The sequence below is a fragment of the Scleropages formosus genome, chromosome 3 (assembly GCF_900964775.1).
Source record: "Scleropages formosus chromosome 3, fSclFor1.1, whole genome shotgun sequence".
NCBI lineage: Eukaryota > Metazoa > Chordata > Actinopteri > Osteoglossiformes > Osteoglossidae > Scleropages > Scleropages formosus.
The window spans coordinates 21,934,479-21,950,892 of NC_041808.1; the positions used below are offsets into that span (position 1 = coordinate 21,934,479).

At 41.5% G+C, this 16,414-nt stretch overlaps 1 protein-coding gene across 1 annotated transcript in view; it reads left to right on the forward strand.

Moving 5' to 3' along the window:
• The window catches only part of LOC108935254 (ephrin type-B receptor 1-B-like), a 74,694-nt gene that overhangs the window by 29,234 nt on the left and 29,046 nt on the right, over positions 1–16,414 (forward strand). Inside the window, exon 3 of the mRNA XM_018753720.2 lies at positions 6,158–6,839. Within this exon, the coding sequence (XP_018609236.1) occupies positions 6,158–6,839 (682 nt within the window). The remainder of the gene's footprint in view (positions 1–6,157; positions 6,840–16,414) is intronic.

A 16,414-nucleotide genomic window follows, 5' to 3' on the forward strand; every position in this document is an offset into this window, starting at 1 on the left:
TTCGGGGCTCGTTGCTACGGGCTGTTCGTTCCCTGTATGACCGGAGCAGGAGCTTGGTTCGCATTGCCGGCAGTAAGTCAGACCTGTTCCCGGTGCATGTTGGACTCCGCCAGGGCTGCCCTTTGTCACCGATTCTGTTCATTATTTTTATGGACAGAATTTCTAGGCGCAGTCAGGGAACGGAGGGTGTCTGTTTTGGTGGCCGCGAGATCTCGTCTCTGCTTTTTGCGGACGATGTGGTCCTGTTGGCTTCATCAAGTCAAGAGTTGCAGCGTGCACTGGGGAGGTTTGCAGCCGAGTGCGAAGCGGCGGGGATGAGAATCAGCACCTCCAAATCCGAGGCCATGGTTCTCAGTCGGAAAAAGGTGGATTGCTCCCTCCGGGTTAGGGGGGAGTTGCTCCCTCAAGTGGAGGAGTTTAAGTATCTTGGGGTCTTGTTCACGAGTGAGGGAAAAATGGAGCGGCAGGTCGACAGACGGATCGGTGCGGCGTCTGCAGTAATGCGGTCATTGTACCGGTCTGTTGTGGTGAAGAGGGAGCTGAGTCGTAAGGCGAAGCTCTCAATTTACCGGTCGATCTACGTTCCTACCCTCACCTATGGTCATGAACTCTGGATCATGACCGAAAGAATGAGATCGCGGATACAAGCGGCAGAAATGAGTTTCCTCCGCAGAGTGGCTGGGCGCACCCTTAGGGATAGGGTGAGGAGCTCAGTCACCCGGGAGGAGCTCGGAGTAGAGCCGCTGCTCCTCCGCATCGAGAGGAGCCAGTTGAGGTGGCTCGGGCATCTGTTTCGGATGCCTCCTGGACGCCTCCCTGGGGAGGTGCTCCGGGCTTGTCCCACTGGGAGGAGGCCTCGGGGCAGACCCAGGACACGTTGGAGAGACTATGTCTCCCGGCTGGCCTGGGAACGCCTTGGGGTTCCCCCAGAGGAACTGGAGGAGGTGTGCGGGGAGAGGGAGGTCTGGAGTACTCTGCTCGGACTGCTGCCCCCGCGACCCGGCCCCGGATAAAAGCGGAGGAAGATGGATGGATGGATGGATGGAGTCTGGTAGGCATTAATAGCATGTTCATTTTCTGTTTCAGTACTGGAATTGCTTCTGAAAGCACTTTGCTCAACTGCTTCCTCTACCTTTTCTTTCTGTCCTGGTCACCTGGAACAGCTTCCATAGTGGGTTTTCCATATGGATATACAATAGATAGCAATCAGCATTGAGCAAGGAAGAGAACCTTCCTTAAATCTGTTGTAAATCTCTGTACACCGATGTCTTGTATTATATAAGAGAAAGGGTAGTGGATGAATTTGTCACATCAAAAAAAAAAAAAAAATCAGTTTTATTTCCGTGTTTGACGGAAATTTGTAAGGAACATTTACTTGTTAAACATGGCCTCTTAAACTTGCTCTTGGTTTCACTGGCCTTTTGTGAAAAGCATTTTGTTCTCATGCAGCTCTTGAGTGGATCAGATCTGGAAAAGCAAACCGTAGTAGAGCCGTAGTTTTCTGAGATTTATGCAAGGGCAGGACGTAAATATCACAGATATTTCACCATCTGGTTGAGAGGACAGTTTAAACTTCTCTGATTCTCTCCATCTGGACAAGGGCACAGTTTAAAGTTCTGTGATCCTTCCCCATCTGGTTGAGAGGGCACAGTTTAAACTTTAAAAATTCCTTCCATCTGGAAGGAACGGCACACTTTAGGACTTATCCTATGAAGCCTTCCGAACGTGCTTCGGAAGAATGTATGTTAAATTTAAGTAAACTCCAGCATAATCTGCAATCCAGTCTGAAGAATTTGAATTTATGTTGTATACAAATGGGTATCCTTTCCTACCTTTTAGGCACTCCCTCTGACCTTCCAGTTTAGTCCAGTGCAGCACAAATGTGCGTTTTATGGTAAGGAAAGGGTGATCGAAGAGAAATATATTCTTTATGTTCTAGGGATGACCCTGTTTGCGGTATTCCTGAGCAATGTGCCAAATTTTTCTTTATTTTTTTTTGTTTCCCTCTCCTCTTCTCTCTTCTTCCCCCCTTTCTGAATCACTTGGCACATACCTGATCTACATGTCTTTGAAGTATGGGTGGAAAAAGGAGTACCCGGAGGAAATCCACACCGACACGGGGAGAACATGCAAACTCTACACATACTAAGCTAGGTTTGAACCTACACCCAAACAGCCCAGGTGCTGCAGTGTGCTGTCATGAGTTATAGCTTTCAATGCAAATTGCTGATCAAGTGGCCTCAAAAACAGCTGCAGAATTCCCTGGACCTCAGGACCATTATTGTTAACATTTTTTGCTTAAAGTAGTTCTCAGAAATTAATTTAGGCTAAATCTGTTAATAACAATTCAGAGCACCAGACAGTTAAATTATTCAGTTATTTCCTAATGCCGAGCTGTACATGTATACCCTTGTTTAAAAGACCCAGAGAATTTACCTTCGCAACAAACTCTCGGTTTAGGAGCAGCTGCCCATAGTTACAAGAAACACCTTATGTGCAAAAAAATTCTACCTGGAAAACCACAGACAATCTCGACACTGCAAGCAAATAGGACATGTAACATGTTGGCTCATAACTAAAGTCCTTACTTCTTCCATTGATGGACTGCGCTCACAGTGGGGTTTTTTTTCTCTCTTTGTTTTCACTTTGAAATTGTAATTAAATTATTTCTGTTGCACACTTTGCTTAAACAGCAAACAAAGGGCTAAAAAATAGTCTTACTGCTGTTACTGTATAACTGAAAATTATCATAGAATAATTGCAATTTGCTAACAAAATATAGCAGTTTGTAAGGAAAAGATTCTTTATAAAGATTAGAATGTTGTTTTTATTGTTGTGAACATTTTGGGTCATTTGAGTGAACTTGGGCCAAGAGTGGAGGTTCCAATATTTACTAAGTACATGTATAGCAGTATATACATACTGTATACTATTACTCAAACGTATATACGTATGCTTTTACATATAGTATATACACATAATTTTTCCTGTTAATGGCCTTGATTGTTCAAATCATTTGTTCAATAAAATATGGAAATGTAAATGCTGTGTGTTTATTAAATAAGATGCTATTTATTATCATTAATATCAGATCACATTTAACAGACATTGATGATCGAGGATTGACCTTCACCTCTGGTTGATTTCTGAATAGCAAGATAAATTCGAACTTTGTCAGCTGAAAAGTCTCGTAGGTTGAAATGTTTTTTTTTTTTTTTTTTTTTTTTTTTTAAACCTCTTGAGCAATTCCTCATATCAAAATTAAGTGCTGTAAAGCTGATATCAACTCTTAGTGACCCCATATAAGGAGAGCCTCCCTTCTGTCCTTAGGCTTGAAAGGTGGGCATCCATTGTCACTGCTAATGAATACATCCCTGTGGTTTTTGGTTGTTCTCCTCTTCTGTTTTTTTTTCCCCCCAGCTTTGTAAAGAATTTATGCTCTGAGGAGAATCTCACCTTCAGTGACTTCTTCAAAGCATAGTGACTTCAGTCTCATCATTTGTGTTTCCAATGAAATATGTTAAAATAACAGTGATTAAAATATCTGGTAAAGGAGACATTTTCTTTCACTTTTTAGCATTGAGCTTGACTTAGCGCATGGGATCATCTTTACTGCTGGTCCAAATAAGCCACCTTTACTTGAAAAAAGACTGGATAGTGCACACATTACAATAAATGGGCTGTGATGCTGCTTAAATGATACCACGACCTTGGTAACATACCTGCAGCACAGAAATACTCTTCCACATCTGCTCACTTGGTGGTCCCACACACGACAGGTAAAGCACGAAGGTTCTCGGTTCTGGCTCCATTGTGGTGGACCAACCTCCCCCTCTCATTCAGAACTGTTGATTCTCTGTCCACATTTAAAAAATTACTAGGAAGGTGATCAGAAATCATCGATATTCTGATAAAGTTTTATGCAGCTACTTGTGTGATGAACATGGGTTGAAATAGTGGAAAGAAACAAACTAACTGCACTTAAGAATCACACATCTGCATCTAAGTTTTTCTTCCTGCCAATGTAATACACACATTGTAATTTCTGTGAGATGTACATCACTTTGAAAAAAGCATCTGATAAATGAATAAATGTATATAGAGCCTCCTTTGTCACAGAGACCTCTTTAAGCCTATGGGTTGGACTACAGATGACGATGATGATGTTATTACTCCAATGTGACGCTAGCAAGGAATTTGTGTGTATTTTCAGTTCCTGTTTGCAAGCTTGTCCCAAAATTAACTTGAGGCTTATTGATTATGTTCCAGGAAGATTGACTCAAGAGTCTTTTGAGCAGGAAGATACAAGAGTGTCATTGGATTCACTAAAAAAAGTCTTGGTGGGCAGGGACTTATTGGGCATGGTGTTAATATCAAACAATGCACAGTGATTCTGTGGGGCTGTATTTGATATTTGATGTTGGGTGGGGCTCGCAGGAAGATTTCTAACTGATATTTAGCTGTGCATATCCTCTCTTTATTAATAGATGTATAGTAGTGGTTCGAGCCTCTAGGGGAATGTATTAATCGTTGCCTGGCAGTAAAAAGGACAGGTTCCTGTAATGCTGATAAATGGTCATTACCAAGCAGTGGCAAAAATCAGGAAGGAATTAAGGGAAAGAAAAGGTTTAATTTGTCCCTTGTATTTCTGTAAACTCATTAACCATGTTAGCAGTCTTCTCACATTCTCTTTTCCCAGTACTTTCCCTTTTAAACCTCTTGGTTGTGCTTTTGTTGTGTAGTGATGTCCTCAGGTGTTATCCAAGTGTCCTGGCAGCCTTCAGTGAAATTGTGTCCTGTCCTCTCAGGGTATAATATATAGACATTTTGGTAAAAGGACACTGTATATATTACATGCCCTTACATTTTGGGGGGGGGGGGTGTAGTGGATACCAACAGATCCTGTTTTGAATATATAACTTTGAGGACCTGTTCTCATCTTTTTTTTTTTTTTTTTTTTTGGAGTCATGCATCTAAACCTGAGCACAGCAAACAGTATGGTAGTCAGTGTTGCTGCCTTTGGACCCAAAGGGTGCTGGTTCAATTCCCACCTCCAGGTGTGATACCCTTGAGCAAGATACTTACCCTTAAATTACTCCAGTTAGTTAATTACTCCTAGCTTAGTAAATTATTGTAAGTCACTTTGGGCAAAAGTGTCAGATAAATATACAATCAACATTTATATGTCAGTACTCCATAGACAAGTGAGATTTTTGTTGTGCGTCATCATATCTAAGGTCTCTGCATAGGGTGTGACTGGTCAGTGCCCCAGCTTGTATCCATTAGACACATGGTTTTCACTGGTGTCAAGGGCTACTGGCTATAACCCTGTATGTAAGGTAGGAACTCACAAGCAAATGTCTGACTGCAATAGTTGTCCCTTGCAGAAAAAGCAATACAGTGTAAGGAATAATCTAGGTAGAATCTTTTTTGCGTTTCTTTGTTGGTACAGACTGGAAATGAATGCCTAGTTGTTGGCAATTGGCCATGTTATGAGAGCAGCTCTTGCAGCTTTTGTATTTCTAATTCAATAGCACATAATCCTGAATTTAAATACACCACTTTTTATTATACACTGAGACAGTGAGCAGCAACGCTTAGCCAAGAGGGATTCTGATGGAAACAAAGCCCTGTAAATTTCAAGGATTTTCATGGAATTTATTAATTTTTCCGAAGAATATCTACTACATTGTTAATTAGTGTGTAATGGGTATGGCACCCTCAGGCTTTTATTGTTTGGGCTGCAGGACATTTACATAAATTCATTTAGCAGAAACGTTTCTCTTTAGAGACTTACAAGTCAAAGTAAATAAAAGTGCATTTCACAACAGGCAAAGAACTTTAAACTCAAAGTATGTTCTCACATTTTGGAACTGAGTGGGGCCTTCATGCGGTCAGAGGTGGAGGAACATAACACTCTTGCTAGGGTTTAGGGTGCAATCAGGTCTTGTAGGTAGTGGGCTGCATATCCTTTTACCATTTTCTAGGTTGTAACAGCATCTTGAACTTAAGATGGGCAGCCACTGGAAGCTTTTCATACTGGCTTTAAATATAGGTCTATTTCCTTGCACTACTAGGCCATATTAAAGCTAGCTAGGTAGTGTCACATGAGTATCTAGTTCCTCTCTTAACCAGTCTGTTTTTTTTTCCTTTTCAGTGGGAGGAAGTTAGTGGGTATGATGAGAACCTGAACACCATCCGTACCTACCAGGTGTGCAATGTCTTCGAACCCAGTCAGAACAACTGGCTGCTGACCACCTTTATTGAGCGCCGTGGTGCCCAGCGTATCTACATAGAGATACGCTTCACTGTACGTGACTGCAGCAGCATCCCCAGTGTGCCAGGCTCCTGCAAGGAGACCTTCAACCTTTACTACTATGAGACAGACTCAGCCATCACCATCAAGGGCTCAGCCTTCTGGATGGAAGCCCCTTTCCTGAAGGTGGACACCATCGCTGCCGATGAGAGCTTTTCACAGGTGGACTTTGGTGGGCGCCTAATGAAGGTGAACACAGAGGTGCGCAGCTTTGGGCCACTCTCCCGCTCTGGGTTCTACCTGGCCTTTCAGGACTATGGTGCCTGCATGTCATTACTCTCTGTCCGTGTCTTCTACAAACGCTGCCCCAGTGTGGTGCAAAACTTTGCCATCTTCTCCGAGACTATGACAGGTGCTGAGAGCACGTCGTTGGTCATTGCCCGTGGCATCTGCATTCCCAATTCAGAGGAGGTAGACGTGCCCATCAAGTTGTACTGCAATGGTGATGGCGAGTGGATGGTGCCCATTGGCAGCTGCTCTTGCAAGGCTGGATATGAAGCAGACAACGGGAACATGTGTCAAGGTGAGGATGGGCTCCTCCACCTTCTCCAAGGAGGAGATGTTGTCCAGTTGACAACCCCTTTGTGTGTGTCTCACCTGCTCATCTACTTGTGTGTGTCATTTCACATTTTCAAAGTGAGACAGTGACATAAAATATGGACTGTATGTGTCTGTAGCATGTTCCTGATGTGGTCGACTTGTCATTTTCTGTGTTTGTGAAAGGTAAGATTGCACAAAAATAGACTTTTTAGGGCTCACTGAACCTAGATTTTATAGCAGTCTTGTAACAGTGAGAGCAACATAATATCTTCTAACAACGAATGTTATAGAGAGGCTGAGGTACACATGTTCAGACCTTGCTAGTGAGTGCTTATAAAGAAAATGAGGAGGGTGTACAGTAGTGGGAAAGAAGTAATGTGGTAGAGGAAAGGACTCAGGGGAGGGATCATTGCAGAAGAGTGCACCAGTACTTTGTGACTGGGTTCTGTTGGCAGGGCCATAAGATGCAGTGGGTATTTGAGTGCTCCTTGCTGATATCTGCAGGGAACGAGGGATGATCATCTGTTGTCTTTTATCAGTTGTAATTAAATTAAAGGAAGATAACCACATTTACAGTATTTTCTCAACAGAAACAATCCAAAGTTGTTTTCAGTTCCGCTGCTTTGTCAAGAGCCTTTTTTCTGTCAGAGCTACTTTTAGCTCTCAGTTCTGAAGTGAGACAGCTACCACACCGCTGCAGCTTCTTTCATGTTGGAGGCTATTATTTACAAGCTAGAGCGTGTTACTGGCTGCCAGACTGGGGCTTGTTTCTCTGCTATCTGCCCAATTATTTATCCCATTAAATATTTCAACTGAGTTCTATATCTCAGTAGTAGGACTCAAGGCTGAATAAGCCTGTTTGGGGACTCTGTCTAATAAATGGGCAATAAAGTAAATGGTATCTGGTCACTGCTAGCCAGCAGTGGTCAGTCTTCTAGTTTTTCCTATTGTGTACTTATTTTTAGTCCCTGGTGCAATACAGTACCTTTGAGTACACTTGTAGAAATTGGGATTTTTCACCAGGCATTTGGATAAAATGTTTCAGCTAGAAATCCATAACTTTTCTTCCCAGTTCTATTATGCAATACAAATATTGTTCTTCTGGATACTTTTTGGCTGCTCAATGTCTTGCTGGCCCCACTCTGCATATTATTCACTAGGGGTGTCTGCCTTTTTGGTCAAAATCCTTAAAATCCTTACAGTGGAGTGGGTCGAGGGCCATATGCGTTAAGAATCACAGTAAATGACATAGTGACACTTAAATTTCTAAGCTGAAAAATTATTCGTTTAATTGTATAATGACAGGACAGGAGGACAAACGGCACAGAGCTTGTCTACAGTGGTGTCGTACGTGAACTTAAGTTAAATCTATGCATTCTACAGTAGAAGCATGCATACTCGTGTATTCAAGCTACATAGATCTAAGGTCAAAAGACCGGTAGCATACCTGATGTCAAGTGGCAGCTCACTTTGGGAGAAAGAGGAGGGAATGAGTGATTATTCCCTGTGCGCATGGAATGAGTTAATGAAAGAAGGCAGGTCCATGCAACTGAGATTCCACAAAGCACAGTTATGAAGAAATAACAGAGTGGAAGTAGTAAGGAGCCAAGCCATGTATCACTGACCTCTCCCCCCCTCCACTGTCAGAATGTTTTCTTAGATGATCTTAGTTTCATCCATGCCTTGTTCAGCACCTTGCCTAGTTTTGAAATTCAAGTGTTTTCGTTAAACTTTGCATCTGAGTCCACTGACCTGTCCTCATATTTTTTTCATGTCTGACACCATGTAGGACCTTAGATGTTAGATACAATTTAAAATATACAAAAACTGGATTTTTTTTCTTTGAAAATTTGTAGCTTGAATATTTGTAACATTAGGAGCCAGTGTATATAAAAATAAATCTTAAAATGCAAGAATTAGCACCAGAAGCCAGGTTGCATTTGTTGACCAAGCGATATATACACTAAATAAGTGACAGTGGTTCTTTGTCAGCTGTGGTGACACTCTTTGCATTCTCTCCAACACCAGAAGTGCAGGCTTCCCAGCTAAAATAAATCACAGCGACCCACACATGCACTCCAGCACTGCTTCCAATACTCTGTTCTGTCAGTCACCTGTCAAGAATGACAGACACCACGGCTGAAGAGGCGATAAAACACCCCCTGACAGTATTGCGAGAGAGAGCCTGGGATTTCACAAAGTCTCACATCTGACATGGACCATACACCCCACTAGTGTCTGTCACATATGCAGTAGGAATTTCACAGATCAGACAGGCTTTTGGAAGAATTAATCATTGGACTTGGCAGTGAATGTCAGCATAAAGTGTTCCTTTATCACCATGAAATGTTATTTGTGTCTTTTCCTCCCCTTTTTCCTTTGTCTCGATTTCTTCTCATTGATTAATAATAGAGATGTCCCACCATTTATTCACAGGTTAGGTTCCAAAAAAAACCTAAAATAAAGGTAGTCATGTGGAAAAAAAGTACACCTTCTCTCAATTCATTCGTTTTACATATCAGGGCATAAATAATCATTTTGTCCTCATCAAATTAGACTAGTCAAGCCTCAGATTACAGACACCTGAAATATTTCACCGTGTCATTATTTATTCCACAAAAGTAAGCCAAAATGAGAAACCTTGTGGGAAAAATTAAGTATACCCTTACTTTTTCCATAGGAATTAAAAAGGTGATTAGCAGCCATGCTCCTAAAGAAATCAGCAATGACCATCAGAAAGTGTGAAAATTGGAACTCTACGTAGTTTTGTGGTCTGGAGCATCCAGGTGTGTGTTAACACCATGACAAGGAGAAAAGATACCAGCAGTGAACACAGAAAGGGAATTTACTAGGAATGGGTATCCCAGTAAATCCACCCCAAGATCAGGCCATATGATGCTTAGAGAGATCACAAAAAACCCAAGAGCTACAGCTAGGAATCTCCAGGTCTTAATTAACATGTTCAATTCCATAACTGTAGAAAAAGGTCAGAAAAAGACTGAACAAGTATAGCTTTCATAGAAGGGTACCCAGGAGAAAGCCCCTTCTCTCCAAAAAGAATATGGCAACATGGCTTAGGTTGGAAAAGTTGCATCAGAACGAACCACAGGATATCTGAAATACTGTACTTTAGACAAACAAGAATAAAATGGAGATGTTTGGTCATTATGCACAGTGCAATTTTTGGGGAAAATTTAACTCACCACAATTACCCCATGCCAACCGTAATCCGTAGTGATACAAGATTCACGATTTCTGCGTGTTTTAAAGCCACAGGACTTGGGCACCTTCCAGTTGTTGAGTCGACCATGAACTCCTCTTTATACCAAAATATTCTACAGACAAATGTGAGGCCATCTGTCCAACAGCTAAAATTTGGCCAACACTGGATTGTGCAACAGAACAATGATCCCAGACACACCATCAAATCTGTAAGTGAAAGGCTGAAAAAGAAAACAAGCAAGGTGCTGGAATGGCCAAGTCAGAGAGTCAAGGTCCAGACCTTAATTCCCAATTGAGATGTTGTGACAGAATCTTACGAGAGCTGTGCATGAACAAATACTCTCAAAAATCAATTAACTGAAGCAATGTTGTAACAAGTGGGCCAAAACTGACTGTGTTGTGCTGTCAGCAAATTTCCGGCTGCAGAGGTTGCGCTCTGCCACAAACAAATTTTTGAAAACGGACAACAAAAAAACAACTTTATATAAAGTACTGTAACTGAAAAATGTTCCTGTCTTTGAAAATTCATAACTCAAACATTCATAACAGAAGGAACTGTTGTGTAGATATTTAGATAAATTAATGCAATGCAACAAAGGTGCTGTGGCAAAAAGGCTCGTGTTGCTGTTATGTTCTGATTTATTTGTTACTCAGCACATTGCTACTTTTATGGCTTGATACCACAAATCCGGATTTTAAAGTGTCAGAGGAGTTTTCATGCATGGCCTTTATAGATGCAAGTGCCTAATATTGTAGCAGTACCATTCCCCTTACCTTCCATGTGGTGCTATTTGTACATGTAGTAAAAAGCAGGCTCTGACCTTGCTTTCCTGTTTTTCATCTCTGAGAGCTTTGCATACCCCTGTGGACACACACAATCAGGCACACACATTTGTTATTTGAATATACTAATGGTAATCTCCATAAACAGATGAGAACCCTTGAGTTTGACTCCTACTAGGGTCACAAGGCAGGCTGAAGACCAGGGGGTGATCATGCTGGGCTCTGAACCTGTGTGACATTTCAGTTTCTGTGTCCAGAGAATGACGGCTCCTGCAGACCAAAGCATGACTTTTCTGAGGCCCTGAAAGGAAAATAATATTTGTGGCATCTATGACAAAGCTATTGTTGGACCCATTCAAAGCGTTTATTTTTCAGCATTTCTCTGATATGCAGAACCGCATATCCTTTTTTATTATGCACACACAAACACACATTCACTAAAACACAGGTGACTGTCAGGCTTTTAAACTGTTTGCTTTTGAACCCAGTTAAAAGGGTCTGTCCTTTTATGCTGGATCCTCTCTCCTGACTGAAACAACAAAACACTTGTTGTGAAAGTTCTGACACCGACTTGGTTGGATGTATTTCCAAGAGTGTGAATAGGCTGAGTGAAGAAAGCAGAGAGACTCAGTAGCAACATTATTCCCCTCTCCATGTGACCTGAGCACATAGGTGTTTCATGCTCTAATGAGGCAGCAGTAGTCTCTAATGAGGAGCACAACACTTCTCCTCATCTCAGCATGGCCACAATGGACAGCAGGGCATATAATAGAATACTTTCCTTACTCTTCTCCATCCATCTCTTTTTCTCGTATCTTTTCTCATTTAGACAAGTCTTGCGTAGCACATCTCGCTAGAACATGAATTGGCAAAACATTTGAAGAATGCAGAATATGGGGGAAATGTTAATGAAGCAGAAATTAAGTGATTATGTAAAGATTCCAAACAAAATGTTAATTTTAAGACCCTATGCTCACTTTAGTTGTGAGTAGATGTAGCGTAAGGGGTATTCCACAGATGTTTTTTCTTTTCTTCAGGTCTCATGTTTGAGGGTCCAGTGTCCCCTGCTTCCCAATGTCTATAAATAAGAGTAAATCTGCTCATTATAATACATTTACATTGATTCATTTAGCAGATGCTTTTCTCCAAAGTACAACTCACTGAAAACATATCAACAGATGGAGACATAGATGGAGAAATGTGACTCTCAAAGAACCGTCAGTTTGTTTGATGTTGCTGTTTAAACCAGCTCACATTAAATGGGTAACTGTACATAGAACTGGTAGAGAGCACAAAATTTTAAGACAGATAACACTGACAATAGCATTAAATGAGTAACAGTATACAGAAATGATGACTTCGTCATAGTTTCCACCCGGGGCGGAGGCGCCGGACCCAAGTGCGGTACACAGGTTGGTTTCCTTAAGGGGAATCCGAAAGACGTGGTCAAGAAACAAGCAAATGGTCACCGATGAGCAAACATAGTCCGAAGGGAGAATCCGAGAGTCCTAACCCAAAACACAAGCAAGAAGTAGACGGAAACCAGGAAGACGTAGAGGTACGAGAGAGGGAGCAGGAAAACGAGGACTAGGACAGGGTGATCAGGAAAGGCAGGAGAGCAGAGGTAATAAATGCGAGCAAATACTAAGGCTGAACAAGGTTCCGCATCTGTCTGTGCTCTGAGCTCTTGTTTTATGCACCCGCCTCGTGAGCCACCACAGGTGTTTCTAGTTGCGATGATGTGGAGGGCATGACAGACATACAAAGGAATCTGTGACAAATTATACAGTATAATGTAAATTTGTGGAGAAAATAGGAGATCCAGAGAGAAGTGAGCCTGAAAGAGACATTTTCTGAGACCCTTTTTGAACATTGAGAGGGATTCAGCAGCTCTGAGGGAAAGAGGAGAATCTTTCCACTGCACTGGAGGTCCTTTAGGTATCAGAGAGCATATATGTTGCCGGTCTTGTAGACCGAAAACAATGTTTTAGTCTTGATACGGGCAGGAACGGTGAACATAGTAAATATCCAAGAGGCCAGAATTGTGTTTAAGAAGAATTTGTGACTCTCATTTACCCTTTGTTTGTGTGTGATTGTAATGGGCTAGTGTCCTGTTTTGTCATAAATAGTGGATAGATTCAGTTGTTCTTTTATTGTTTTAATTTTAAAGTGTATGCTTTTTTTGTGATATGCTGGTAAGTTGATTATGTAGCTCATTAAGTACAAATTACATTTGCCCAGAAGTCAAAATTCTCATAAAAGGAACCATTAATGTAGGAGAGAAGCCTGTAAGCATAATATTTCCATTTATTTAGCAAGTGGTTTCTTCCCAAGTGGTTTGCAAGATATCTGCATCCAAAGAAAAAAGAAAAGAAAAGCACCCAGGAAACAAACTCAGATATACCTGGAAACAATATCGATGAGGTACATGTTCCCTGTAGTGAACAAAAAGTGTGGAAAGATACAACTGAAGAGAAATTCAGCAAGTTCTGTCTGTCTATCTATCTTTGTTACTTACTTTCTCATTCTTATACAAACAACACATATCCAAAGTGCAGTTAGCTGGTCAGTAAGATTGTCCCCTCACTTCTGTCTCAGCACCAGTGACCTTAACGTGATCAGAAATGATTTTTCCATGAGCTACAGTGAAGAAACCCTGTAAATGGTACACAGTGTCCAATAACACCTTTAATAAAATGTGAAAGCAATGGCTTTATGACTCAATATATAACCTGGCAAGGACTATGTTTGACCTTACTCAAGGCAGAATCAGCTAACATCTATTGCTTTCATAACTGAAACAAAAAAATTAGATGAAGTTCCTTTTATGTTGTTAGAAAATGACTTGTTTAGGCGAGGCTATAAATAAAAAAAAAAAATAGAACGACATCTGATATGGAACCTGCCCAGTTACAAATGCAGTGCTCACAACTATAGTTAGGATCAGGGTGGGCATGTTGGTTGTGCTGTGATCTTTCCACTTATGAACTACTAATGTCCCTTGGAGGGAAACAATTACCCAACAAACATTACTGGTAAATATTACTTCATCTCATGTATACATGCAATGCATCATGCACCAATGTCTTTCTTCTTTAAGTACGAGTAAAACAGTCACATATGATAAATTTTACTTTAGCAGCATTTTGCATTTACTTGTATTCCCTGTTACACACCAGGAGGAGCAGCACTGAAAAAGAGATTAGTGAAAAATAATTGTTTACAAACTCCCCTTTTTCTGGTTTCTCTCTTCCTTTCTCTTCTGTCCTCCTCCTCTTGCTTCTCTCTCACATGCATCTCACATTAATATGCAGTGTGTGTAAGCTGAGCAGCAAATAAATGAACTCTATGCAGCTGCAGCATAGTGGTCTTGGCATTGCCTGGCTTTGCACTTGCACAGTGCTCGTATTGCGATGATGATCTTGCTGATATTCCAGCGGTTTCCAGCACATCTGCCTGCCAAGGCTCACATGACTGTTGGGAATAGAGCTGGAGCGCTTCCCTGTCGGACGAACAGGAACACCCTTTGTTAACATCATTAAATGAAAGCCCTCAGGAATTTAGAACCTGAGAAGTCCCTCTTATTAATGTGTGGGGAGGTGGAGTGCTGTGTGTTGTACGGGCAGGTGGTTGCCATCTGGCCTGCAGTGATTGGATGTTCTCACCATAAGCTTCTTTTAGCTGCAGCCGTCTCGATTTGTCACTGTATGATACTACCCATAACAATTTGGCCATATGAAGAATAATTAATTTACTAGTTGTGCAATAAGGTCAGGCATTTCTGGCTAAATCAAAGAAACAAAGCATTTTTTTGTCCTCAGACTTAGAGACACACACTGGCAGTTAACTAATTTTGACTCACAGATTTTTAATGAAGTCCAGAATGTAACAGCTCTTGTCCACTAACTATGCAGTTGCTGGACATGCCCTGTACTGCGAGGTCCTATGAATGGTACTCTTTTAGTTAAACAGTTTGGAAATGGCAATATACAGCCATTTGTGGAGTGGTTAGAGCTACTTCCTTTGGCTCCGCAGGTTCAAGTCCCATCTCTACCTTTGAGCAAGGTATTTACCCTAAAATTACTCATCTGTCTAAATGGGTAAATAACTATAAGCCTATAATAATTGTAAGCTGCTTTGGAGAAAAGTGTCAGCTAAATGAGTATCTGTAACTCACACATTGACAGGGGTATAGGTAGGCTTTCTGCCCTCTCTGAATAACAGAAAGCATAAAAGTACTAAACTTCCTCACTGGGGGTTCCCTTTCAAAGAAATCACAGCTCTGTAATTTCCAGATGGTTTTTCAGACAGGGGGCAATTTCTGGGTGATTTTGGGTCACTTGCAGGAGGAAGGGAAGAGACTGATTTCTGGGGAGCTCTTGGAACTTCAGTGATGGTTTTGAAAGGAAATCCTACCTTCATTATTTAAAGCTAAGTGCTAAGTACAGGTTATATACATTATACATTAGAATCTCTTGTGGTTCTGGGGTTCCGCTGGACTAAGGAGGTTTTAAGGTCTATTCCAGGCTGACCAGCCACACGCAGTGTGTGGAGTGTGGTGTTCACTGCTGCTACTGTAGCTGCTGTCTGCCAGGCGGTAGTGTTGGGCTAGCTGCTAAGTGCGGACGTGTGCCCGACAATGCTAACGGTGCAGCTGACTAATACAGCACAGGCGCATTTCTATGGAAGGTCTAGTCTGCTGGAAACTCTCAAGGACATTGTATTTCTTTTAATTCAGAAGTGACAGACAGCATTCACAAAATGTCAGGAGCCTGGCCCCTTCGGCACGGATGCATGGGGTGCCACAGCCTTATCCGGCAAGCCCACGCTAAGCCACAGGGGGTTGCTTCTGCACAATGATGTCGCTGTTGGCATCCGGTGCTCACAGACACAGAGCTTATCTTTTGATACATTTAGTGACAGAAATGGCACTATTAGGGTTGCCAACTCCTGCAGAAGAAAATAAGAGACGCATAATATAAGGGACACTCGGGATTTCGTTGTAGCCAACGTATACGTGTACAAAAGAAGTCTCTGCTTGACTGAATTAAATGCTAAAATGAATCTGAGACACGATTAATTTGCTTTTAGCTCACTGACATACATGTCAGTTGTAAAAAATAAATTAATTTTAATGTCGTGCTAAAGTCTCGCACACCATTACACGCATATCACTATAGCGTCTGCCTAGGCGATTTATAACACTTGTTACACAACTGATGAGGAACAGACTCACAGCCCTTTTGAGTGATTTTTTTTTTTTATTATTTTATTTTAATGAACAGACACAAATTCAAAAGAAGTGAAATTTGCATGAATGAAAGAAGCTTAACTTATCTTGAAGCACAGCAACTGACTGAAAGTAGACTGCATTTCACAAATTTTTATGAACAGCACAAAGAAAAGTGCAATATTCTGACTGGTTAAAGTGCAAACAAAAAAAAGCCCCTTCTCTTTCCTCTTTATTTTTTCCATGAGTACGTCTTCTCACTTCTCACAAGACTTATCAAAAGGACTTGAGGCGAGTGATTGACTAACGTAAGCCCAATGCCC